Genomic DNA, 26,892 nt, shown 5'->3' on the forward strand with positions numbered 1-26,892 from the left:
TTCATCAGAGTTTTTGAATATTGGTAATCCCAGTAAACAAGAAATATATTTAAATGTTTCTTCACCCAAAATTTGCTCGTTATTTAAAAAAAAAAAAAAATAATAATAATAAAGTAAGGATTCAATCTTATAATTTATTTAAAAGCAATATTGTCTGTAGACTGCAGGGGCGCCCCCTGCAGTCTTACCTACTCTAGCCCTAAAATCCCCCCTTTGATTATTTTATCGCTGATTTTAGCTGTGTTAATGGAGACTTTTACTGGTACGTCTAATCTAATTGGGATTTTAGATTTGCCGTTATATTTATATTCCTATAAGCGGGGTATTCGATTATCCGCTACCTGATTAAGTGGGGATGACTGTACTGTGTGTGTGTTGACTTAATCTCATCTTTAACTATCAGTTTGGTTAGAATTTTTCCCTTAGCTGGGTGAAAATTTTACCTAGCAAATGCCTAATTGAAGATAGCAACACTGTCAAACTTGATTCTTTGGTAGCACAGACAGGGCCGGATTTAAGGGACGGCAGGCAGGGCAACTGCCTCGGGGCCTCCACAACAAAGGGGCCCCCATAATAAAATTTTTACATAAATATTCTGTCACGGGTTGAAAATATCTGTTATATACATATCAAAATATTCGGATATATATCAAAGTATCGGATATTTTCGAAAATATGATTTTTTCGAACCCTGATTAGGGGCTTCCACTCCTTTATTGCCCCGGGGCCTCCACACTTCCAAATCCGGTCCTGACTACAGACTTAACAGAGAAGTACCGTTTGTTTTAAGACCTGACAATGTATTTTGCAAAATGATTTCATGACTTTAAATTGCAAGGTTTAGCATTTTATAAACACTACATAAAAATATAATTCTTATAAATCAAAATTAGCAAGAGCGAAAACGATGCAAATATAAAGTAAATCCAACTTTTTTTTCTGTTATATAGATTCACATGCAAAAAATTAACTAACTTACCAGTTTTGAAAATCACTTAAAATTACTTCTTGATTCACTAATCTGAAATAAAAAATTCTTCATGAGAAGTTCTGCATCTACAAGTCTGAATCAAACAAAAGAAGAAAAAAAGATATGTTTGAAATTTATAAAAAAAATCAAGAAAGAAAGCATTAAATAAAGTACTTTTATTGCACTGGTTTAAATACATGGCACACATAACTGATGTATTTACACATTCAATGTATTATTATATTCAGATAGAGGAATAATTTACAAGTAATACATGAGTTTAGGTATTGCTATATTCACATGATATAGAAGGTAGTAACAATAATAGTTAAAATTAACATGAAACGCAAGACATAATACATCAAGTAAAGAATAATTTTTATGCTTGTAAACAGTAGTGTAAAAACATAAATTCTATAAAAATTAATTATTGACATACATGTTAAAAATACACATTAAGTTTAAGATATGAAATATTATTAATAAAGCAATAAGTAAAATTTGTATCAATAGCTTATAAGACAATTTTTGAATCAAAAAAGAAATGAATAATACTGCAAAAAAATACGACTGTTTAAACTATTAAACCACATTATCATAAATTTTCTGAAAAATATTTTTCTTCTATTACGTCAAATTGCATAGTACTGACACAGTAATCTTTGTTTCATATCTTCTGCCTTGGGCATAATATATGCTTACAAGTGAACAAGAAAACATACATAAATAAAATTGTATTAAGTAAAAATTTAAAGAAAAAAGCAAGAATCTCATTTCTCGAGACCAGTTCAACAGCCACCAGGTCTAACTGTCCTGGTCAACAGTTATGTGGTCTAACATGCTATCTCAAGTAAGGTAGTCTCTTTGTCATAATTCTTTTCAAAATCAATTCATACATTTTTGTCTCTCTGGACAAAGCATCATTGTTCCTATGTTCTTAATATTTTTACTTATTTGTATCTCATGAAAATTGTTAAATAACCATTTATGGGGTTCATTAGTTAACAAGTGATATCCATTTCTAAACTTCCAATTGAATACTTTGATAACTGTGCACTGTGTTATATATCATGTACTGATAGCAGTGCTGGTCCCTGGACAGATATAAGCAACATTGCTCTGTTAAAAGAATATTCATTTGATGAAATGATAGAAATTTATTTACAGAAAACCAGTCCAGCCACTGCAATAATTTTGGCAAACAAACAGCAACTTAAAACATGTAAAGGTATTCCAAAATTCAAACTTAAATTTTGTGAGCTATTTGTGTGAATCACTGATGGCAGTGGAAAAAAAAAAAAAAAGAACATCCAGCAAACAATATTTAAAATCCAGCCCATGGTATTAATTTGAATTTTAAAGTCTTGAATTCAAATTATACTTCTTGCAATTACGAATTATGATAGGACCTTACTCATTGGGTTTTATGGATGCCACCACCCAGAGACATGGCTGCGATTGGGCCAGGAGGAGCATAAGCTCGTTGAGGCCCAGAACACAAAAGTGACCCGGGATGTCAACTTCCATCAAGTGAGGGTAATAAATTAGCAATTCGGGATTGCTCAAGAAAAAGCCCAGTACAACAACTGATGGCTCAAAGTTAATAAAAATACTAAACATAAGAATGACACATTTTTATTAAAGGGTTCAGAAAATTGATTACTTCAGTCATTTCTTTTCTGGTGAATAGGCCCAGCAGATCCAACGAGTCTTACATCATTGGACCTTTTCTTTGGAGTTTTTAAATCTATGGTTGTTGATTGTCAACAAGTCCACAGCCACCTATGCCTTGAGAAAGGAAATTGAGTGCTGTACTAAACTATGCAAAATGGTCATGATAAATTTGAAAAAAATGTGATGAACCCTAAACAGTAGAGCTCATTTAGATATAAGTTAGTCTACACCATCGCCTTATAACTATAGTTTCAAAACAAAATTCAATTTTGCATGAAAAATTTGTTTTCTATCACATTATTTTTAGCATCAATTTTGAGAACCTTTACAAAAGCTTAGGATCATAAAATTGATTAACGAAAAAAAATGGACATTCAAAGAAACTGAATAATGTTTCAATTAAAGGAGGGGGGGGGGGAGGAGGAATAAATTTGCAAAGTTTGCTAAACAACATTATCCTCCAAATAAGCAGTATAGACAGAAGAATTAAACAAAACATTTTAAAAGCTGAAGGAGAACTGCTTAAAATTTTTCTAAGCAGATCCAGAGAAAAATTCGAATATAATTAATATGCATCATAATTTATGCACTGGTACATGTGTTACAAATGTACATGCAATACACACATATTTACTAATATTATATTTGGAGATCATAAAAATAGTAAGGAATGCACTATGATTGTCAATTATTGACTTTGATTAAAATGGCAAAATATAGTGGTTTAGCTAACTAAGCTATTAGTATTTTTTGGGAGAAACTGTGCACAAAGAAAGTCCAAACAATTTCATTACTACAGTAGAGTCTCGAAAATTCGAGTTCATCATATCACCTCGGAATACTGAAAACACCGATTATCCGGAAAATTCTTCCAGATTGAAAATTCAGACTACTCGGACGACGTAAGGAGGTGCACATTTTACTTCTTAGTACAAAGAAAAGGAAGTATTTTCTTCGTGAAAAATTTAATACCCAAATTTCCGCTTTAATTGCATCTAAACAAATTTTGACTTCAGTTTTTCATGATGTCGGTACGTATTTATGTCATACTTGCCAACCTTCGAAGAAAAAAAAACAGGAGAAATCCACTAAATGGGGATTTTTTGCAGATGTAAGCTAATTGGTAGCAGCAAGAAAAACATACTGCAAAGGAAAAACCTAATAATAAGTAGTGAACTTGCTAAAAGTTATGTACATTCCCCAGTCTTTTCCAGAAAAGTAGCTACCAAAATTTAATTCCTAAAATCCGAAAAAAAAAATCAATATATAATGAAAATAATATATATAATAAGTAGGCATAGGGTAGCACATGGTAAAATAACTTTAAAGTTTCAAAATAATTGAAATATTTTCAAGATGCAAAAAGATTAAAATCTGCTGCAATTTTCGGCAAAGCACGTGCTTTGTTGAACATGCAATGTGGAAAGCTTCCAAAAAATTATTTTTTACTAAATGAGGTATTAATTGGAAAAATTCCTATTCCCTGACATTGGTAGAATAAAAAGGGGTGCCATCTATTGAGAAGAAAGTGAAACTTTTTGATGAATGACTAAAAAAATGGGAGAAAATTGTAAAAAACGGGAAATCGGGAGATGGAAACAAAAAACGGAAGTCTCCCGTTAAAAACAGTAGAGTTGGCAAGTATGTTATGTGCACAGTTTTAGGCAACCAAAACATGTGTTTGACTGTGCTTGAACCCATTTAGACGACTTTTCTGTATATCTTCCAGAATGAGTGCGTATGTACGTATCTTGCATAACACAAAAAGTTATTTGCAAAAGGTTTAAATTTCGTATATGAAATTTATGTGGCATCGAGTTGTGCACCTTTTTTTTAAATTGCAATCAGATACTCTAAAAGGAATGTTAACACATTCTTTGTCGAAAATCAATGTTAATTTTGCGTATCATTATCTCCAAGGCATCTCTGAGAACATATCCTGTAGTCGATGAATATTTCATGCCTCTTTGGGAGTTGTTGAAACAAACCTCTCAATCCATTGTCAATGTCTTTATTGTTTACTGTAAGCAGTTAATTAGTTTTACAGTAGTAAAATTTCCATTTTCAGATTTTAATGAAAATATTTATTTTAGCGACTAAAATATTCTTTTTAAAATATAAATAAAGCGTCTTGGATTAAATGGAACCTCGAACTTCGAGACTCTACTGATTTGCATTTGACACAAGACTTCAATGACATCAACCATATGACACAATTCTCATAAACAATGTACAATAATTTGAAGGCACATCTAAATAACTACTTTAATTCATTTCACTAAGTGGATGGATTTTTAATTGGAAGCACAAAATTTACATGTAATTATTTTTGATCTCGATGTCCCTTTCATATCTTTTTTTTTTCATTTTCAATGACAAAAAAGGATTAAAAATGTCTAGTTTTTATTAGGGATGCCATAAAATCTATTTAAAAAAGAAAAGCAAATTCAAAGCTTATGGTTTTTGATTAATATAACTTTTTAAAACATTTTCTGCTTCTTATTTTACAAAAAACTTATAACTGAATTTGTAATGCCAAACAATTTTTTTTTTTTGAAATAGTAAACAATATATTTTCTATTTAAGCACATCACACAATTTCACTTTTAGAACAATTTTGTACAACTATATATCAACTGAGAGTAAGAATTTCTTAAATGAGATATTCACAACAGAAGATAGAATTTGATTGGTGGACATTTATATCATTGCCGATTGCTGTAAAAATCACTCAACAAGAACAAAGGGAAAAAAATACCTAAACAGCGATATATTTGAAGCTGGAATTTAAATCTAAAATGTAAATTAACTTTGAGTTCCAGAGAATATTTTAGTACGTTCATTGCTTTAGAATTATTTTTACACAGCTACTGAAACAATTTTATTCCCCTAGTGAAACCCATGTTGTTTGGTGACAAATTTGATTCAAAAATTGCATATACATTTTAATAGTTTTAAGAAGCACCACCCCTTTTTCAGTACAAAATATTGAGCTACTCAAGAAAAAACTTTTTCTTAGCGAAGAGATATTCTACATAGGTTTGGTGATGTTGCTTGTTGCAATGTATGATCTACCACCTTGAGTTGTTTTACTTTATCCCACAAATTTTAAGAACCCACATTGAGTATGGAAAATAATTTGGAAATCCATAAAATGCATTTTGCCCATGGCTACTAATGTCCTAAGCATTCTACTGGTGATAGAACAACATTATATAGCAACATTATCAAAATTTTAATCAAAAATGAAAGTGCACATGCTTAAAAAATATAAAACATCTCATAATAAAGTGAGCTTGGGAAAAAATATCTGAAAAAACTATTTACAATTCAAATCAATTTGTTTTTTGATAAAATTTACAAATTGAATTTGCATTTACGCATAAAGTTTTGTAAAAATATGCTTTTATAAACATGTACAAGAGTGAGAGTTTGTTAGAAACAAATCTTTACACTTTTTAATAATACATTTCACTAAAATCAACACCATTGAGTATGCTACATTATCCTAAACATTACAAGGTTTCATTTACATGAAAGTTTATATGCATCTCTACAATGCAGTGTTATAAATGTTCAAGATTTCTACTGTTTAACTTTTATTAATAGTATGTCATAGTTTACCTAAGCACTATTGACTATCTTTTGTTAATCTTATTTATACTCATGACATACCAGTATCCTAAAAAATTAATGATTAAAAAGCTATTTACAATACCAAAGAGACATATTATGCTCTTCAAATACATTTTATACTAAGAATATTAAAATTAAGTACTTGCAAATTATTTTTCACAAAGCTATTATGATTTTCTCTTATGGGACAAATCAATCCTTGCCATTATGAACATAGCTCTATATTTAGTGGATGTCAAAAAAAGTCTTTCTTTTGTAAGTGAACGAGTTCACTTCATAAGTTATTGGAGTCTTGGATAAAAAACAAATCCTATAATTTTAAACCCCAAACAATATTACAATTCCTCAAAATTAAATTCTAAAAAAGCACAAGCTTTTCAAGTTAGGAGTCCAGAGTTCAATAAGATGTCAGTGGCAAAGCGAGAAATTTTTCTTTTGTCCATATGAAATTTTTTGAAATTCGAGGACTAAAAGCGCAGTTTTAAACCCTTGTATGTGTGTTCATACATACAATTTTGAGTCTCATGGGCGGGGGGTTATGATGGCACCTATCCCCCTTGGCATGTTTTGCAACAAGAAAGGTCTCTTATCCATTTAGCACTAGGACTTCTGTTTTGTTTGGAAAAGGTTAAAATATCATCCTTCGGTATGACTTACACAAGTGCAAATACAATAAGAGTACTAATAATGGGCTGTAGGTCTAAGCTCATTTTAAATAACAATGCAAACTTTTCTCTCAACTGTTTTAAAAATTTGTCATCCTTAGAATTTTTGAAAAGAAAAACGGAACAAGGGACCTTACCGTATTTTCCTGCGTATAATCCGCGGATTATCTGCCAAAAATGGCAATGTTTATGAGGTGCAGATTATATGCAGCCGCTGATTATCTGTGATTTTTCTTTTCCCCTTAATACAACCGCATTGAACCTCAATATTTTTACAGTCGAATTCACTGATCAAGACCGTACGCCGACTGAATATTGTTTATTTTACGGAGCATGCTTGTTCTTCCTTGCTGCCTGCCTGTATGTTGGCTATTTTATGTTGCTTGAATGTTCCTCTCCGCAATTCAGGTCATGTAAAATAAGCAAGATTACAGTGAAATAGGTAGTCATTCGCACAAGATTAGACTGTTTGCTCCTTTGTCTTGACTTTGATAGTAATTAGCATACTATAATCAAGATTTCAAAAAGAAATCATTATATTTTAGATTATATTTCAGATTAATTTTGATTATGCCTTCAAAGTAATTACTTTTTCACGTTTTTAGTTTAGTTGCTCAAATGGTATGTTAAACTCAAACTTTATTTTTTTACATTGTATTATCCGCGGATTATACAAAGCTTTTTTTTTCTTCAGGCCAATTTTAGGATCTGCGAATTATAGGCCGCCTGCGGATAATACAGTAGTGTCCCTGAGGTAGACGCTTTGTCTTCTATGCCGGAGGTCATAGGTTCAATTTCCGCAGTGCCCTGGGTCTTATTTCCTTCCTTCTCTTGTGTTGTAAATCTTTCCGTTGTGTGTCTGGAGGACAGGCGCTGTGTACAGTCCTCTATGTATGTGAAGCTGTTTAGCTTCTATATAAATAAATAAAACAAGAACAAAACTTAATTGGTCTGATGGACCACTGAAATTTATATTCTGCTGGTCTGATGGATATTTGTGGCCTGGTTGATTTTTTTGTGGTCTCGGAACAAGCAAACCACTGTTAATTTCGAGCCCTGAATTATGTCTAGTTGAACAGTGGCCTAGCCAAAAAATATTTTTGAAGGAGGATAAAAGTTAAATATTGGAGGAGAATCTATTCTTTTAGTCCTTTTCTAATGATTAAAAAAGAGAAAATTTCGAAGTTTTAGAGGCAGATATATTCCCCCCCCCCCCTAAACTCTATAAACTGATTTTGGTTATGAAAAAAAAGAAGACAAAGTAGTAATAGTAATATTATAAATTAAAATCAGCCAATTATCTTTTATTGATGCCTCCCTAGTACATAATAAACTGCTTAGACAAAGTGATAAATTTATTGGATATGCTTTAGATAATTCGTTAGTTCAACTTCTTATCATCAGCAAACATCTCAATCAGTATTTCAAAGGATTTTGCTATGGACTTTCTCCAACTAAGCTAATGAATGTTTTTGTGAAATATCTAAGATACCATGATAAACCACATATACCATTTTGTGCAAATTGTTTTATACTCTACTATGACTGCCATAACTTTGTGTTTAAAATTTTTAATAAAAAAAATAGATCAGTTATTATTCGAAAAATCACAAAACTGAATATATCCCCAGGCTCTAAATACGTGGATTATATGAATGATTGAGGTTCTATTGTGCATGGATATTGAAATTAAGGTAACTGGCCAATGATAAACATTTTGATTTAAAAAAAGAAACCTGTAAAAAAGGGAGAAAAAACCAAAGTAGTGGAAAAACATTGGGAAAACTTTTCCTTATATTTGCTATGTATAATATACTAAATTTTATACAATGTGTATAATGTTTTAATAAAAAAAAAGATTCTATAAGTAAAATGGTTACCTTTGTGTAGAAACTATTGATGAGCAAATCACTGTAATGCAAGAGAAGCCTGTATATTTCTATGCAACATTTCTGATAAAAGAGATTTTATGAACACTTGTTTTATCATGAGTTTTCTTCAGTCTTATAGTTACAATTGATGATTAATCAAAAAAAGCAATTTTGTTCAATAAAACAAGGCAATTAACATAAATATAGCACAAATTTGGAAAAAACCCACTCTAAATCCCTATTTCAAGGATATAGTGGAGCCTCTTCAGAAGTGCAAAACACTCAAAATGTAACAGCCAAGTTGTTATTCAAGAACTGTTGGTTACAAATGTTTTTGCACTGAGGAAGGGGCATAACCAAGTGCTGATTCAGAAGGTGGCTTAGGGGGGCGCGAATCCCTCTAAGCGATCAAGGTTAGACTAAGCTGCGTTTTGAGGACTTATGTTGTGAAAAAGTTGTCCCAGGTCCATTATTTTACTCTAATATTACATTTAGGACCCCATTCTCCAAAAATGACTCTTTCCAAAATCATGAGTTGGATCTGATCTTCGGCTCAATTGAATAGACTATTTCAGAAAGGGTGTAAGTCCTACGGCCTTTTTAAAATAATCAATTAAACTGTAGCTTAAAAATATTGCTTTGCAATTTTATGAATTTGTTCAATTACATTGATTATTAAATTTTTCAATGTTTAGGGGAAAAACAATTATGATCATGTTTCACTGATTAAAACAAGTTATTTTACAACATCATATTAACAAGTAAAAATGCATCAAGTAAAACATATGTAGCTATTTATTTTCTGAACTTATATAAATAAAATAGAAAAAAATGTAGAAAAGACTATGAAAGTGTCCACTATTTTAATAAAAACATATAACTTTTAAAAATTAAAACAATAGAAGTACATGAAGCTGATATTTAGTTGTAAATAATAAGAGTATTGAAAATAAAATTGCAACAAATATCAAATTATGAGCTTTAAAGAAAAAAATTAAATGGAATTCATTTCTTTTCCCAGACAAGAAACTTTGTAAAACAAATGGTCCTCTTAAACTAATAATTAGCGTAGGTGATGTTCGAAATTTTACCATAGTTCCTATTATTTAAAATGAGGTAATTAGTTTATAAACATAGGTATGTTAGCACATCATAGAGATGCAATAATGATATTTTTATATTTCATCTAGGTCATTCATCAAGAAATGAAATATAAAAGTTGCTTTCTTTCTTTCAATAGCCTGCTGATTTGCCTTCTTGTAGGATGGAGTAGGACTTTCATTTAAAGGTTCCCTTAATAATATTCCTCCAAAAATAGTGGCAAGTAGCTTTCCATCAAGTCTGTTAGAAATAGAGTGATTCAAAATTTCTCGAAGAAAGGAAATTAAGTACCTAAATACGCTACGATGAACTTTTGGAATTTCATTCACAACATTTCTACAACTTATGAAGTTATTTGAACATTCTAAAGACTTGTAATAAAACTCGTACGGTATCACAGGTTCCGCAAGGGCTTCAAGGAACAGTAAGAAACATTCAGCCACTGAATGGATAGAACAAGAGCCTAGCTCATATATGCCATTATCCAGTTTGTCTCTGATTTTTTGCATTTCGTATCTAAGACCAGGTTGTAAGAACAGCTCTTTCTGAGTTAAACCAAATTTGTATAAGTGGTCAATCAAAACCCACATTTCTTTAGGAATTTCAAACTGCTGAGGTTTGATTTTTGAATCAGTGGAAACAGCATTTTCTAGTTCAAATAACTCATCAACAGGGAGTTCTGTAATGGGTACGGGAATCCTAACAAGAGCTTCAAGTGATGCTCCAAAACATCCAGGTACAAAAGTTCCAGACACAGTTATAAATAAATCTTTTCCCCCTTCCAAATGAAGGACGAGAATATCGTAAATTTTATCCTTGCCGGCATTCAACTTATAAGCTATTCTTTTATCAACAAATACTTCTAAATCCACATCGCATTTTTCACCAGGTTTTAGAAAAGATGTATAAGGTTTGATACTCAACCAGTCTTTACAGTATCTTGTATCATTCAATTTTTTCTTGAACTCAAACTGAACTGGTACTTGCCCGGTGTTAGCGATTGTTATATTTTGTACTTTTGTTTCAATGAAATGAACTTTGTCAAAATTAACTTCAAGTTTGTCGAGAGAGACTTGTGGCAGAAACTCATTTTCTAATTTATCCAGTTTTTTCATTACTTCTTCGTATATTTTGCGATATTTGGCAACATCTACAACCTTCACTTTAGATTGAAACAAACCACTGACCGGCTTGTGGTCGCTATACATTAAGGTTGGATGGCTTCGATATGAAAACTGTTTTATATTTGATCCTTTCCACAGGATTCTATCACACCACGCCGGCGGTCGATTTTTCTCACTGGAATCCCAGTTGCTCGTTCCCGTATCATATTTATAAGTAGGTGCAAAGTTGATCTGGCTTTCATTGAAACCAACAAATACTTTCTTTAACTTGTTCTGAATTGTCAACTGATCATGTTCTAATAAAATGGAATAGCACTTTTTCTCGATAAGTGCTTTTACTTGCTCACAATCTAAATCCATTATTCGATAATTCATATCCCCCATCCAATATATGTGGTCATGATCTTTGATCGATTTTGGAGGTTTGAACTGGCTGAAAGCGATTCTAGCGCATATATCGCTATAATCTTGATTTCTGCGTTCACACTCCTCCATATGAGCAGCTAAATGGCAATTGACAAAACAAATGGTTGTAAGATGGTAGTCTAACCTGACGGCAACACCTCCTTTGTTACCCAATTTTCCCATGAGTCCAGTTCCAACTGTTTCGGCGGCAACGTTTTTAACATGCTCAGCCAATTCTTCTTTAATAAATACAATCATCATCATCCCCACTAAACGAATAAGTTTGACCATTTTGTACTTCACTGAAGGATTCAAACCTGCTTTAACAGCTTGAAGCCACTCATCCTCTTTCGGGGTGTCAGTAAATAAATATGCTTCTTTACTAAGATCAAGTTCTTGAAAGCCCACTACATAGAAATCAGGAGGTGTAGGATCAACCGATAACCAGTCTTTTAAGGATTCCTTAGGCGACTGACCATTGACATTCCACGTGCCCATGAAAACTGTGTAATTCTCGAGATAGACATAATCATCTTCTCGCATGGTCATTTGCAGACGAATCACACTTTCTCTGGCTGCAAGTGGAGTTACACCCATAGCAATGCTTTGCCTCGGTAAATTACCAAACTCGGGAGACGGCATTTGACTTTTTGACAGATCAGAGTCACTGTGTGCTGCCATGAGCTGTGGAAAATATGAATTGTCAAACTCGGAAAAATTATCATCACAATTTATGGAGTTGACAGATTGCACATCAAGTGCTAGGTTGTTCAAACTTTCAACGTCATCGAGAAAAAATGTTGATTCTCTTATGACAGGTATCGGTTGGTATTTTGCTAACCACTGGAAATCTGATGGAGGACCCATTTTTAAGAAAAATGTTTCAGAAGCTTTAGAAACTTGAGAGGCAAAATTTTTAGTTTTCGCATTGTACGGCAACTCAAAAAGCAGCTTTTGTTTGCTTCCAGTAATCTTAAGATATACATTGTCGTCTGCAGTTGAGTCGGTCCCAGAAGTTTCAATGTCACACCTAAAACTGTCGTTGACAGCAATTGCCTTTTCAATGCTTAAATAACCCGGATTTGATGAAGGTGTTCTTACTTGCACCAAAACAAAAACAGCATGTTCACCGGAACGTTCGACCAGTGCTAAAACTCGATTTGATTTTACCCAATCCTGCACAAGACCTGCTTCAATGCACAACAGTACTTTGTCACCAGAACACAGAAGTCCCTGAACAACTGTAGTTTGATCCATATTTAATGCCATCGAAGTAATTTACATTTCTTCGAAACTAAGTTTGTACGCATTCATGAAGAGTTGTTTATCTTTCATGACAGGTTGATATTTCAGTGCAGCTAAAACACATCACAAAAACTGTTTCATACACTGAAATTAGTTTGTTTAGATTATATTTATAACTAAAAAATATGCACTCACATTAAAATATCGCAGAACACCGAATTTCAAGCGGAAGAATTTTTCTCATCTTCAAGAGAAAACAACACTGTCTTCTTAAATTTTCGATCCCACCCAGCGCAAAAGTTGAGTAGTTGGACTACTGCCTCCTTTTAAATGTTGAGAAGAACAAGGCCCAGCTGGATCGATTTAAAGAAAGTATCACAACAGATCTGGGAAACATTTACTACCATAAAAACAACAATTTAACTACTCAAAAATACAAAACTTAAAAAAATACCCCTAGGATTGCTTCTGCTTTTCTTTAACGTTATATTCTTCCACAACTGTTACGTACTAGAGTGCGTACATGAAAACGCAGAGTCCCTATCTACTAAAAAGATTTGGATAGTTAAGTGTATGGGAGCATAACTCGCCGCGCAAACCCCGCTTAAATCAAGCAATATTTTTGTGATTCATTTAGTTTCTATTGACTTTCGGCTCCAAGTTATTTTCTTTGCTTATTCTATCAATTTCAGTAAAAGTCAGGGCTGTAGAGTTGTGGAGTCGGACTGATTTTGGGGTACAGGAGTCGGATCGTTAGAAAAATTTTTGAAAAAAATATATAAAAATCTGTGTTTTGAGGCGTAATATGGGGTTAGTTGTGACTACAAAAATATGAAGAAAAATATTCAAACAAAACCTTTTAAAAGTTATGTATTCCTTTGCATATCAAGATCAATCAAAATAATAATAAAAAAAATGCTTGTTTGACAAATCGTTGACATAATCGACAGAGAGGAAAACCGAGAGAGGAGAAAAGAGAAGCACATCGTTACTTGCTCGTATCGTGTCTTTGACCATTTCCCCAAATCATGGGCGCCCGTACGCAAAATTGTAAGGGGGACTCAGATATTTTAACCATGGTTTAGCAGGATATTTTCCCCATGGAAGCAGATTTTAGGACATATTAGAGTCATTAAAATTTGACATTTTTAACAACTTATTCATTCATGGCTGGAGAAGAAATGTTTTTACATTTTTGCGAAGAAAAAAAGTACTAGAAGCAAGGAAGTTCTCATTTCTAAGGGGGTCTTGAGCCTCCCTATATGGGCGCCCTTGCCCCAAATCCCCCCCCCCTTTCATATCAAATTCCCGTATAGAGTAAAAATTGTACAAGATTGTTTAAAAGAAATGGTGTAGAGATTCAAAAAATAAGTAACGAGAGAGTAATATTCTGGATATTCGGACAGTTTATACTTTAGTTTCTTGATAAGAGACCAAATTGAAGAATGTACTTTTTAAGGTATTTCATAAACTTAAATAATTTTCAAAGACTCTAGAGCAGTTGAAATTATTTAAAAGAATTCACTTGTATTTTTCAGAAGTTAATTGCAGTCTTACAAAATGATTATAATGTAAGACACATCTGTTTTAAGTTAAATAAATGTAACGAAATATTTCTCAAAACAAGCAGGTTTTTTTGAATCACAAGTAGCGCAGAAAATGAAATAAAGTAGAGTAAGTATTACATTTTTCCCCATGCTTAAGTATGCAGCAAAAGTAAGATAAAAACAAGCAATAAAAAAAGAACTTCCAAAATATTGAATTCGGTATTAAAGAAATGGCAAGACATAAAAAAAAACATATGAGCCACAAAAATTCAACTTGAAAATATGCATCAAAAACGTGAGAATCGTGATTTTTGCATTTTGTACGTATGATGTAAGAGTACAAATTTGGCACATCTTGGTAACCAAACACTAGCCTAATCGGAAACTATGGGCCCGGCCTTTCGGGAGTCACCGGATCAAAATCGGTGCAGTGTAAGTTTTATAGTTTTGAGGGGAGGAGGGCAAGTCTACCAAACTGAAGGCCTACCTTTGGTCCTGGACGGCCTTAATTGAATTGGGAAATAGAGCAGAAAGTCCTAATAAGTGTCTAAATTTCAAGTATGCTTTTTTTGCATCCAATGAGAACAAGTGTTTGTTCTGTATTTATTCATATCTTAATAGTTACAAAATTAAGAATAAAAAATCTTCGTTCTTTTCCTTTCTGACATTAGAAAGTGAAAAAAAAAAAAAAAAAAAAAAAACTGTCTTTTGTTTTACGTTACAAAACATTTCGAGCTTCAGAAAGGGGGGGGGGCTTCAGGGAGGCCTTCAGGGCCCCCCACTGGATACGGCCTTGCTGTCAGAAAACGATTTTGTTGCCCAATACATTTTCAAAGTAGAAGTCGTTTTTGACTGTGAAGTAATTACTTCCAAATAAAAAAATTATGTATTTTATACTTCGATCTCAGTTATAAAATAGTGAAAGAAATACTCCTGGGTCAAGTCAGGACCCGCAGCCTTGATGGAAACATCTGAGGGGACGGAAAGTTCAAAAACATTTAACCATGAAAGCGCAAATCCAAAAGATCCAATAAAATATAACAAATGTTTCTTTTTTTTTTTAAATCTAACGTCAAGCTTGGTTCTCATAAAAAGTATAAAATAAAGTAAGTACAGGTTTTCTTGATTACAGGTTACTCTCAATAATTGCAGTCACTCTAAAATTCTTTACATTAGGATAAAATCTAAAGCAGCCAATAGGATTCAAATTAAAAATTGAAAGAAGAAACATAGGTTTTGTAAAAGCTAAATGAACAAGCTATGTTTATACTGCTACATTTTGTGCAAAATTTGCTGCAACGCATATGTACCCGTCCTCAGCCCGCAATATAGTGCCCTAGTTTCGTTGAAATTTTATAGATGGAATATAATTTAAGATTTTTTGGGTAATAACTTCAGAAATAAAGTATTTATATTTTTTATGAGCTCTGAAATTAACTTGGGATGTCTATCCTCCCCTCCAGATGGATGTCGCCCGGTGCGGACCGTCCCCTCGCAAGGAAGGTTTTATGACTCTGCAAGAGAGCTCTTTTCTCTAAAACAATTTTCAAAAATTGAAAGCACGCGATTGATCAGGACTATTTGTTATAAAAAAGAGAGCAAATTAATCCTTTTAATTTTTTTAAAATGTGATTTTGATAAATTTCACTAAAAGCTGTTCGAAAATTTGATTTTAAAATCGAATTTCTAACGTTGTTTACATATTAGGTCTACAAGAAAATAGGACTCAACAAATTCATGAAAAAGAATTAATATTTCAATCTCTGTTCAGTTTCCCCAAACCTTTCGATGAGCAGGGAGAAATGAAAAAAAAAAAAAAGTCGGAGTCGGAGTCAGAGGTTTCACAATCCAGGAGTCGGAATCGGAGTCGGCCATTTTTCCTCCGATTCCGTAGCACTGCTAAAAGTAGTACTTGACTGATGAAAACACTCCCATTGTGTACTTAACAATTTAACTGAAGGAAAAGTGTTTCTGTAATAAGAGAAAATTGTCTCTTTATAAGAGAGAATTTGTCTTTGTATAAGAGAAAATTGTCTCTTTATAAGAGAGAATTTGTCTTTGTATAAGAGAAAATTGTCTCTTTATAAGAGAGAATTTGTCTTTGTATAAGAGAAAATTGTCTCTTTGTAAAAGACAATTTCTTTTATTATTTTATTTTATGAAAGTATAATAAAACGAGCTGATGTGTGCATCACATGACTTCCTTATACTCCTATTTAGTGATAATAGTGCCTCGGAGTAAGCAAAAAAACACTTTAAATATTTTTATCCCAACTTTGTTGCGAACCGAAGCAAAGAAGACGTTTTTTTACAGATAAATTTCCCCAATATTGGCAGTTTTAATGTGATTCAATGGTTAATTCTCTAAATATGGCCAAATTACAACCAAATTGGAAAAAAAAAAGGCCAAATTTGTAGCCAAGTTGACGATAAAGTATAGCGACCAAAAGCTTGACGATATACAGTGAAACCTCAATAAAGTCGACCGGTTAAGTGGTCACTCCGTTTAAGTGGTCGTTTTTCTTTGGTCCCGAAAAAGTCTCATTCACAGTAATGTAAAATGATCCTCTTTTACTGGTCACCAAATTTAATTTTACCTGGTTAACTAGTCACTCAAAAATTGTTTTCTAAAATTCCTTTTCCTTATCGGATCTTAGAAAATAGTGTCGGTTTTAGTCGAAAGGCTGTTTGATAGTCATTTTTCCTTGAAATTTCGATCCTCCGTTATGGTCTTTCAAAGCATACTTCTTGCTGTGATTCTGACGAATGCCAAGAGTATGAATCAAACTCCTTTCAGCAAGACTTACAAAATCTAATACCTGGAGAAAGTTAGTCAGTATTTAACATCCGTTCAAGGAACTACAAACACAGAATTTAAAGCTTGATATATGTTAGAAGAAAACATTCTTTTTCGTAAGCAACAACTTCATGAGTCAACATTAATTCATTGCATTAATGTACCGTAACTACACAGTCCAGTCACATTAATGTGACCATCTGTCAAAAGCCAGAATAACCACCTTTCGCAGAGCGGACTGCTGCGAGACGTGCAGGAAGAGAGTCACTTAGGTCCCTGAAGGTGTTCTCTGGGATGTTGAGCCATGCCGACTCGAATGCCGTGGCCAGCTGCGCTAGATTACGCGGTTGAGGATCCATGGCGCGAACAACTCGATCGAGATGGTCCCACAGATGCTCGATTGGGTTTAAGTCAGGTGAGTTCGCTGGCCAGGGGAGGACGGTAAATTCATCTTGGTGCTCTTCGAACCACGCACGTACACTGGCATCTGTATGGCACTTCGCATTGTCCTGCTGGAAGATGCCATCATCCTGAGGAAAAACAATGCGCATGTAGGGGGGACATGGTCCATAAGGACAGATGCGTACTTGTATTGATCCATCGTGCGTTCCACAATGATCAGTGAACCCAGAGAATGCCAGGAAAATATTCCCCAGACCATAATGCTCCCGCCTCCAGCTTGGACCGTTCCGGCAATGGTTGCAGGGTGGTTCCTGTCAGAGGTTTCACGCCTTATACACCAACGTCCATCTGTCCTAAGGCTCCTATATAAGGGGAGCTGACTTATCCGACATTTTGGTTCCAAAATTGTCGAGCGAAAAAATAGTATTTTTGCAAAAGTCTCATTTCAGAAAAGTGGTGTCAAAGCTTTAGATGTGTTACCTGATTGATGTTTGAGTATTTTATTCTGTAGATGAAGACGATTTAATTTATACAAATTAAAAACAAATAAGGTGAAAAAATGAGGTTTATTACAGCAAACATTTCTTGATACGTTTTTGTTGAATTTGTGAACTAAATAATCTTTCTAGATTTACCTTAGGTGACATTTTACTCAACTTATCATCAATTGCTTTACGACATAGCAACCAGCGAATATTATAACGTATTTATAAATACTAGAAACGAGGTTGGATCCAATTTTGTCTTGGAACCAAAATGTCGGATAAGTCAGCCTGTCTTTTTCAAGGAGCTCTAATCTGTCCGATGGAGCATAAAACGCGATTCATCTGAAAACGCTACCTGTCGCCACTCAGTGGACGTCCAGCTGCTGTACTGGCGTGCAAATTCTAGCCTTCGTCGTCGATGAACAGCAGTCAGGTAGGTGCACGAACCAGGCTTCTGCTTCGGAGGCCCAGACGCAGCAATGTTCGCTGAATAGTAGTTTGGGAGACACTTTTGGTAGCCCCTTGGTTCATTTTGGTGGTCAGTTGCTCAACGGTAGCCCGTCTATCTGCCCGAACGCATCTCCGCAACCGTCGTTCGCCTCTGTCATCTATTGCCCGTGGTGCATCACATTTACCACGTCGCTGATTTTGAACAGTCCCATTTTGCCATGCACGGTACACTTTTGCCACGGCGGCACGCGAACAGTTTACAAACTCAGCCTTTTCGGAAATGCTTCCACCCTTGGCCCGAAAGCCAATGATCATGCCCTTTTGGACGTCGGATAAATCGCTTCGTTTCTGCATTACGCCAACGATTGAAATGTTTTCCGAAGCCCTCACACACCTTTATATACGCTCAACTGCACTGTGCTGCCACCTGCCTTCTGTGATTGGTTATTTAACTCTGATGTGGAAAGTACGTGGTGGTCACATTAATGTGACTGGACTGTGTACATTAAAATAAGTTGTTGTTATTTAGTAATGTATAAATAAGAGAAAATAAAACAAAGTATCTATCATTAGTATTTTCCCCCCTTTTTAATATTTCCACTAATTTGTAGACATTGATTACATAAGCTATTGTTTTTATCACAGAATTCTACTGCTATTCATGAATATTTGTAAGACTTTTTTTTTTCTTTCTTAATTCCCCACTCTACATAAATAGTCCCTCCGCATAAGTGGTCAAAAATTTTTGGTCCCTTGAGTGACGACTTAACGAGGTTTTATTGTATTGGCATGTGTTTGCCAAATTATAACACCACTTGAGTTTGCACTGAAATTAACAATGATTTTACCCCAAAAAGTTGTAAAAGACCCCCTTTGGGACATCCGAATGTAACCAAAAGGGGATATGCGCAACTAGACCTCACTAGGAGTCTACGTACCGATTTTCAACGTTCTAGGACATACCATTTTTGAGTTATGCGAGATACATATGCACATACGCATATACATACACACATACGCACGTACATACACACATACGCACATACATACACACATACGCAGATACATACACACATACGCAGATACATACACACATACGCACAGACACACATACATACGTACATATGAACGTCACGAGAAAATTCGTTGTAATTAACTCGCGGATAGTCAAAATGGCTACTTCGAGTGTCTATACGTTCTTAGGTATATATCCAAGTGTGTTCGGATTGGGGGAAAAAAAAAAAAAAAAAAAAAAAAAAAAAAAAAAAAAAACCCATCAATATTCATTTGGGGGCGAGCAAAATGGAAATTAAGGCCAATTTTTTGAGCAAAAATTTTTTCGCGAATAAAATACTTTTTTTTTTTTTTGTAAAAGGAAGTAATATATATATATACTGGTATGCAAAAATTAAGGACGAGACGGTTTTTTCAATATAACTTTGTACAAAAGCTTCCCAAATCAACACATTTAATACAGTAAGATCCCCAATACGTAAGGACATGTGTAATGTAAGCAACACTTACTAAAAGAGAAATCAGAGGGATAAAAAGAAGTTTTATTGAAAAAGTAGCATGGAGCGCAATGCGACTGAAGGCCGAAACATCCCTGTGATGGGTGTCCAGCAAGAAGCATCCGGTCTTTAGTAGGGGATATGATCTCCCCCGACTGCTAGGCAGGTTTCACAGCGTCTGCCCATGCTGAGAATGAGGGTGTCAATGAGTTGTTGAGGCATTGCTGTCCATTCGTCTTGCAGCGCCAATCGAAGCTCCCGAATCGTTACTGGTGGTAAGGTACGAGCTGCCAAGCGTCTGCCTAGAAAATCCCATACACACTCGATGGGATTGAGATCCGGAGATCGTGCCGGTCAATCCATACGTTCAATATCCTCACTCTCTAAGAGCTGTTCGGCAGCTACTGTGCGATGACATGGTGCATTGTCGTCCATGAAAAGGAACTGCGGACCCATAGCGCCTCTAAAAAGACGCACATATGGAAGAAGAATCTCGTTACAATAACGGTTCCCGTTGACTGAACCTGCGTCGAGGATGTGAAGGTCTGTACGACTACCAAGCCTGATGCCGCCCCAAACGAGAATACCGCGACCTCCATGCCTGTCCCTTTCAATGATGTTCGAGGGATGATTGGGGCTCCCCCTCTCTCTCCAAACGAGTATGCGATGAGAATCGCTACTCAGACTGAATCTGCTCTCATCTGTAAAGAGTACTCGTCCCCATTCATTGTCTCTCCAATTCCGGTATTCCCGGCACCACAGAGAACGCCTTCTCCGATGGGCAGGCGTTAGAGGTACACACCGTATAGGGCGTCGTGCAATCAGACCACCACCGTGCAGTCTTCTGGCCACGGTAAAACGCGATATCGGTCGTCCAGTCGCCTGTGTCGTGTGTCTAGCGATTTCTCCCGCTGTCTCCCGCCTGTTTATTCTGGCCTGTAAGATAATATATTGGTCATCTGCGGGTGTGGTTTCTCGTGGACTACCACTACTGAACCCGCGGATAGCTGTTCCTGTAGTTTGAAATTGTCTCCAAAGTCGTGAAACGATGCTGTGAGCAATTCCGAACTCTGCAGCCACACTTGTCACACTGCGGCCTTCCTCCAACTTCCCAATGATTCGACCTCGGGTAAAAGCATCCAGATGTCGTCTAACAGACTGATTATTCGCCATTTCTCGCTGAGGCAGCAACTCGGTGTGATTTTAACTGCTATACGGCGTGCAATCTCTTTGCCAGAAATACTGATCTTACACTGGCAACATGCTTTATACTACTCAGACACTCCCCCATTACGTAACCCAGCCGTAGGTGGGGGTTCGTCTTTGGGGTACCAGGTCCGTCCCTTTACCGGTCCCAAGTCCGGGTAAATGGGGAGGGTTTTACGATGGTGTAGCATCCACGTATGTAAAACTACCACTCTTTACTTGCGTTTGAGCAGATTCGCAATTTATATATATATATATATATATATATATATATATATATATATATATATACTAGCTGACCCAGCCACGCGTTGCTGTGGCAAAGAAGTTGGATCAAAATAAACTTTTACTCATTATTTTGATAGAATCAAATAAATATTTTTAATAGAGCTTAAAATAGTATAGCCGATTTTAAAACATATGAGATTGATAATGGGCGTGATTCAATGTAAAAATGATTCCTAAATGTTCCTGGAAAATTATGGGCAGCTGATGTGGCCAATTTCTGCTAGTAACATGTCCTGCCAAAACCCGGAAAGTTTTCCGATAAAAGTTAATAACCTTCCTGAAATCATCTCGGAAGCCTCTTGAAAAATTCGAAGATCTTCCCATTTGAAGTTAGTCGTGTTTCTGGAACTTTAGTGTAAACTTAGGAAGGGATACAAAAAAAAAAAAAAAAGCTTAGCACCTTTCTCATTTATAAAGGAACTTCTATAAGCAGTAATGCAAACATAGCCAAAGCTTAGCCAGAACTGCAAGCAAGTATCGAAAATTTTTACTCATTAACGTTTCGGTTTTTTTTTTTTTTTTTTTTTTTTTTTTTTTTTACAGAGCAGGCTGAAGAAAGTACTTACTAAATTTTCTATGGAAAAAGCACTATACTTACGCTTAGTAAATTTTGTAAGTATGACTTCCGCAAAAAAACAAACAAAAATAACTTGAAAGTGATAGTAAATATCGAAACTGATTGTAAAATAACCGAATGTAGAAACTAAGCGTAAACCACCATACACTTTTAGATTCTACACTACATTTTATTCACTTCAGCTTTCTCTATAGTTTGTAATCAATAACTTCTTTACAAAATACACTAATTGGTATAATAACTTTCCCACTCGTGAGTAGGCGATAGATAGTTTTCCCAGGAGATAAATATGTATATTTCAAGTACAAACCGCAAATAGACACTGTTTTGTCTTAAGATATTTATAGGGTGATTGAAAAAGCTAAACGCTTTGAAAGCTGAAGTCTTCTAAATATGCTTCAAAGTTATGACGCTATTAATGGATTACGGGGCAACACAAACATTTCTCCTTTAAACTTTCCCGACAAAATTGTTGACTTTTGATGTAGAAACGTGTACCGTTGCGTAATTTAGGTGGGTTTAAATCGCGAAAATGAATAAATTGTTGAGCCAATTTTCAACCGGAAATCGTGTAGTCGCATTCCTGGTGTATCCAGGGAATTTAAAAATTCATTTGGAGTGTTTACTGCTTTGTTTTCATTGACAACTTGTTCAGCATCAATGGAGAGCTTTTTTTTAAAGCCGTCAGTAATGGCTCATTATTCGCAATAATTGTAGCTGAGACAGAGTCATTGCTCTGTTGTTATACGTTGCAAATCAGTGTTAACTAAGTCGGTGGCCCAACTATCAAGTGACGGCATATCATAATAACTAAGTGGCAAATTTGAAATTGAAACGCAAAAACCTTCAGTTAAAACTAAAGCTTCATATTCATCTCTGGTGTAAAATCTGGATTTAGACATTTGTGTGTTTGTTAAACTTTATGAAATACGTCTTCAAACGTGAAAGTAATATAGTTTCTCCTTAAAAAATAATGATTGTGTTGGATAGTATGTCGTCAAAATTGTTTTAAACAGTTGACGAATACTGTTTCTCCGTATGTCAAACCTGCATTAGAAAGTGTCAACTCCCAATGACTTTGTGCGACCAATAAATACAATTTGCGACATGCATCATGATATGTATTTGACAGTCGACAATTGACGATCTACAAATATTCCTGTCTGTTCGGGAATGTTTACCGAAAACAAAACTGCAACAAAACCAGCGCGATTACAGTGGCAATTATGAGTTTTAAAAAATTAAATTTATCTGGGAATAGACTCTCAATTAGTTCACTTTTCGTCTCAACGGCAGTGTAGAAATTGTCTGGCTATTTCTTGTACTGTATATTTTGATACAGATCAATTTCACCGTTTCCAATACTCAGCAATTGCTTAGAAAATACTTATGCGATTAGATTATTTTGCGTTTATACTCGCATGTTCATGGCCAATCGCATTATCTCGACATTACGCTAGAAAAACGATTGTTTTAGAAATGCGTTGATTTCATCGGAATAACTGGTAATGTCTGCCGGAAGTCCCCAGACAGTATTTAAACGATTTCGCCTAAAAGTTTATCGTTGCCGTTCCTAGGATGTGCTTCGAATGAACCCTTTTACTCATGAGCCATAGTACACTTATCCCAAATTATAATTTCACTCTCTTGCAACACTACAGCCATACCACGTTTTTTTTTTCTTTAATGTTACACATTGCGTTTTGTTTGTTATGAATATCTAATAGGCAACTTTAAAGCTGAATGTGCTGTTCGTCTACCATCTAAAAAAAGTAGCAGCAATGCCTGACGATGCAATTGTCACTGCAATTTTCTGTTGCGAACGTATGTTTGCAAGAATTAATGATATTAAAAATCTCTTGGGGAACAAAATAAAGAAAATAATTGTTTTCCGCTTAAATTCATTAACCTTCCTGAAATTAACCTGGAATATTTTTGAAGAATTCAGTAGACTTCTTGGTTAAAGGCAGTTATGATTCTCGCACCTTCAGAGAAGCCTAACGCAGGTTTAATATAATAGCCTGGAACCTTCCTGCTTTTCTAAGAAAGCTCTCAAAGCATTAATACACGCATTGCCAACGCGAAGACGGACTCTCAAGCTAGTAGCTCGAATGTAACTCCTCTGCAACTCTTGCAAACCTTCGTGATCCAGTTAACTTTTCGCACTCATTGGGTGTTGAGTCAATCTGGACGAACCGTAATCGCTCCGAAATCGATACACCTATTAAATACGTTTAGTTAATCTTGATACTGGTAGAGAAAAATACTTTTCACAACGGTGTGAAATCTGCAATTTGTAGCAATTCAAGGAAACGTTTTGAAAAATATAGTTGATTTTCTCAGGAAGTAAATAATAACCTGTAATATCCCGAAACGTTATATGGACATTCTAAGCAGCATTTCTGAGTTTTTTTATCATGCTTTATTTAGCAGTAAGTCATACGATCTTAGAGTTGTATCGATTAATTAACTTACATCGCCATCTATTAAGAATTTTTAGAACTAAACAATTAATTCACACTATTATTGCATAATTAATATGAAATTTGCAATAAAAAATTATAAAAGCTATCCTATCTTTTAAGTTGAACCAAATTACAGATAGGTATGAAATTTGATAAAAATCGGTTCAGTAGTTTCGAAGTTTACCCCGAACAAACATCGTGACACGAGATATTTATATATATATATATATATATATATATATATATATATATATATATATATATATATATATATATATATATATATATATATATATATATATATATATATATATATATATATATATATATATATATATATATATATATATATATATATATACTAGCTGACCCAGCCACGCGTTGCTGTGGCAAGGAAGTTGGATTAAAATGAAATTTTACTCATTATTTTGATAGAATCAAATAAATATTTTTAATAGAGTTTAAAATAGTATAGCCGATTTTAAAACATATGATATTGATAATGGGCGTGATTCAATGTACAAACGATTCATCAATGTTCCTGGAAAATTATGGGCAGCTGATGTGGCCAATTTTTTCCAGGAACATGTCATGCCAAAACCCGGAAAGTTTTCCGATAAAAGTTAATAACCTTCCTGAAGTTATCTCGGAAACCTCTTTAAAAATTCGAAGATCTTCCCGTTTGAAGTTAGTCGTGTTTCTGTAACTTTAGTGTAAACTTAGGAAGGAATAAAAAAAAAAAAGCTTAGCACCTTTCTGATTTATTAAGGAACTTCTATAAGCAGTAATGCAAACATAGCCAAAGCTTAGCCAGAACTGCAAGCAATTATAGAAAATTTTTACTCAGTAACGTTTCGGATTATTATTATTTTTTTTTACAGTGCAGGCTGAAGAAAGTACTTATTGAATTCAGTAAGTACTAACTAAATTTTCTATGGAAAAAGCACTATACTTACGCTTAGTAAAATTTGTAAGTATGACTTTGGTTAAAAACAAAACCAAAAATAGCTTGAAAGTGATAGTAAATATCGAAACTGATTGTAAAATAACCGAATGTAGAAACTAAGCGTAAACCACCATACGCTTTTAGATTCTACACAACATTTTATTCACGTTTGCTTTCTCTATAGTTTGTAATCAATAACTTCTTTACAAAATACACTAACTAAATTAAAAACATAATAATTAAATTTTTTCAATGAAGTAGATAACATTGACTTCGAACTATTGTTTCTATTATTTGAAAACTGAAAACTGTCTAAGCACTAAGTTGTGCACAATGTTCTTGCTTAACCAGTCTTTTGCTAATACGAAAAGTATGATAACTTTCCTCTTGTGAGTAGGTGATATATGGTTGCCTATGAGAGAAATATTTATGTTTCAAGTCCAAACCGAAAGAAGACATTGTTTGTTCTTGAGATCTAGTTATGGTCTTTGCAAAAGCTAAACGAATCAAAAATTGAAGCCTTTCAAATGTGTTTGAAAATTATGACGCTATTAATGGATTACGTGGCAACACAAACATTTCTTCTTTAAACTTTATCGTCAAAATTGTTGAATTTTGATGAAGAAACGTGTACGTTGCAAAATTTAGGTGGGTTTAAATCGCGAAAAAGAATAAATTGTTGAGCCAATTTTCAACCGGAAATCGTGTAGTCGCATTCCTGGTGTATCCAGGTAATTTAAAAATTCAGTTGGAATGTTTACTGCTTTGTTTTCATCGACAACTGTATAGACTTGTTCAGCATCAATGGGGAGTTTTTTTTTTTCAGCCGTCAGTAATGGCCCATTATTCGCAATAATTGTAGCTAAGACAGCGTCATTGCTCTGTTGTTATACGTTGAAAATCAGTGTTAACTAAGTCGGTGGCCCAACTGTCAGGTGACGGCATATCATAATAACTAAGTGGCAAATTTGAAATTGAAACGCAAAAACCTTCAGTTGAAACTAAAACTTCATATTTATCTCTGGTGTAAAATCTGGATTTAAATATTTGTGTGTTTGGTAAACTTTATGAAATACGTCTTCAAACGTGAAAGTTGTGTAGTTTCTCTTTAAAAAATGATGATTGTGTTAGATAGAATGTCGTCAAAATTGTTTTAAGCAGTTGAGGAATACTGTTTCTCCTTACGTCAAGCCTGCATTAGAAACTGTCAACTCCCAATGACTTTGTGCGACCAATAAATACAATTTGTGACATGCATAGGGATATGTATTTGACAGTCGACAATTGACGATCCACAAATACTCCTGTCTGTTCGAAAATGTTTACCGAAACCAAAACTGCTACAAAACCAGCGCGATTACAGAGGCAATTATGATTTTAAAAAAATTAAATTTATCTGGAAATAGACTCTCAATTAGTTCACTTTTCGTCTCAACGGCAGTGTAGAAAATGTTTGTCTATTTGTTGTACTGTATATTTTGATACAGTTCAATTTCACCGTTTCCAATACCCAGCAATTGCTTAGAA

General features: G+C 34.3%; 1 protein-coding gene and 1 long non-coding RNA gene across 2 annotated transcripts; both read right to left on the reverse strand.

Moving 5' to 3' along the window:
* Positions 1 to 1,149: 1,149 nt before the first annotated feature.
* On the reverse strand, positions 1,150 to 12,984 carry LOC129228229 (uncharacterized). Its single transcript, XR_008580904.1, has 3 exons — positions 12,887 to 12,984; positions 8,826 to 8,897; positions 1,150 to 2,758 (listed from the first exon to the last, which is right to left on the reverse strand). It is a non-coding gene; the product is annotated as an uncharacterized LOC129228229 (long non-coding RNA).
* LOC129228228 (type II inositol 1,4,5-trisphosphate 5-phosphatase-like) lies at positions 9,854 to 12,846 on the reverse strand. Its single transcript, XM_054862896.1, has one exon. The coding sequence runs from the start codon at positions 12,713 to 12,715 to the stop codon at positions 9,992 to 9,994; it is 2,724 nt and encodes a 907-aa protein (XP_054718871.1). The 5' UTR covers positions 12,716 to 12,846; the 3' UTR covers positions 9,854 to 9,991.
* Positions 12,985 to 26,892: the final 13,908 nt, after the last annotated feature.

The sequence above is a fragment of the Uloborus diversus genome, chromosome 8 (assembly GCF_026930045.1).
Source record: "Uloborus diversus isolate 005 chromosome 8, Udiv.v.3.1, whole genome shotgun sequence".
NCBI lineage: Eukaryota > Metazoa > Arthropoda > Arachnida > Araneae > Uloboridae > Uloborus > Uloborus diversus.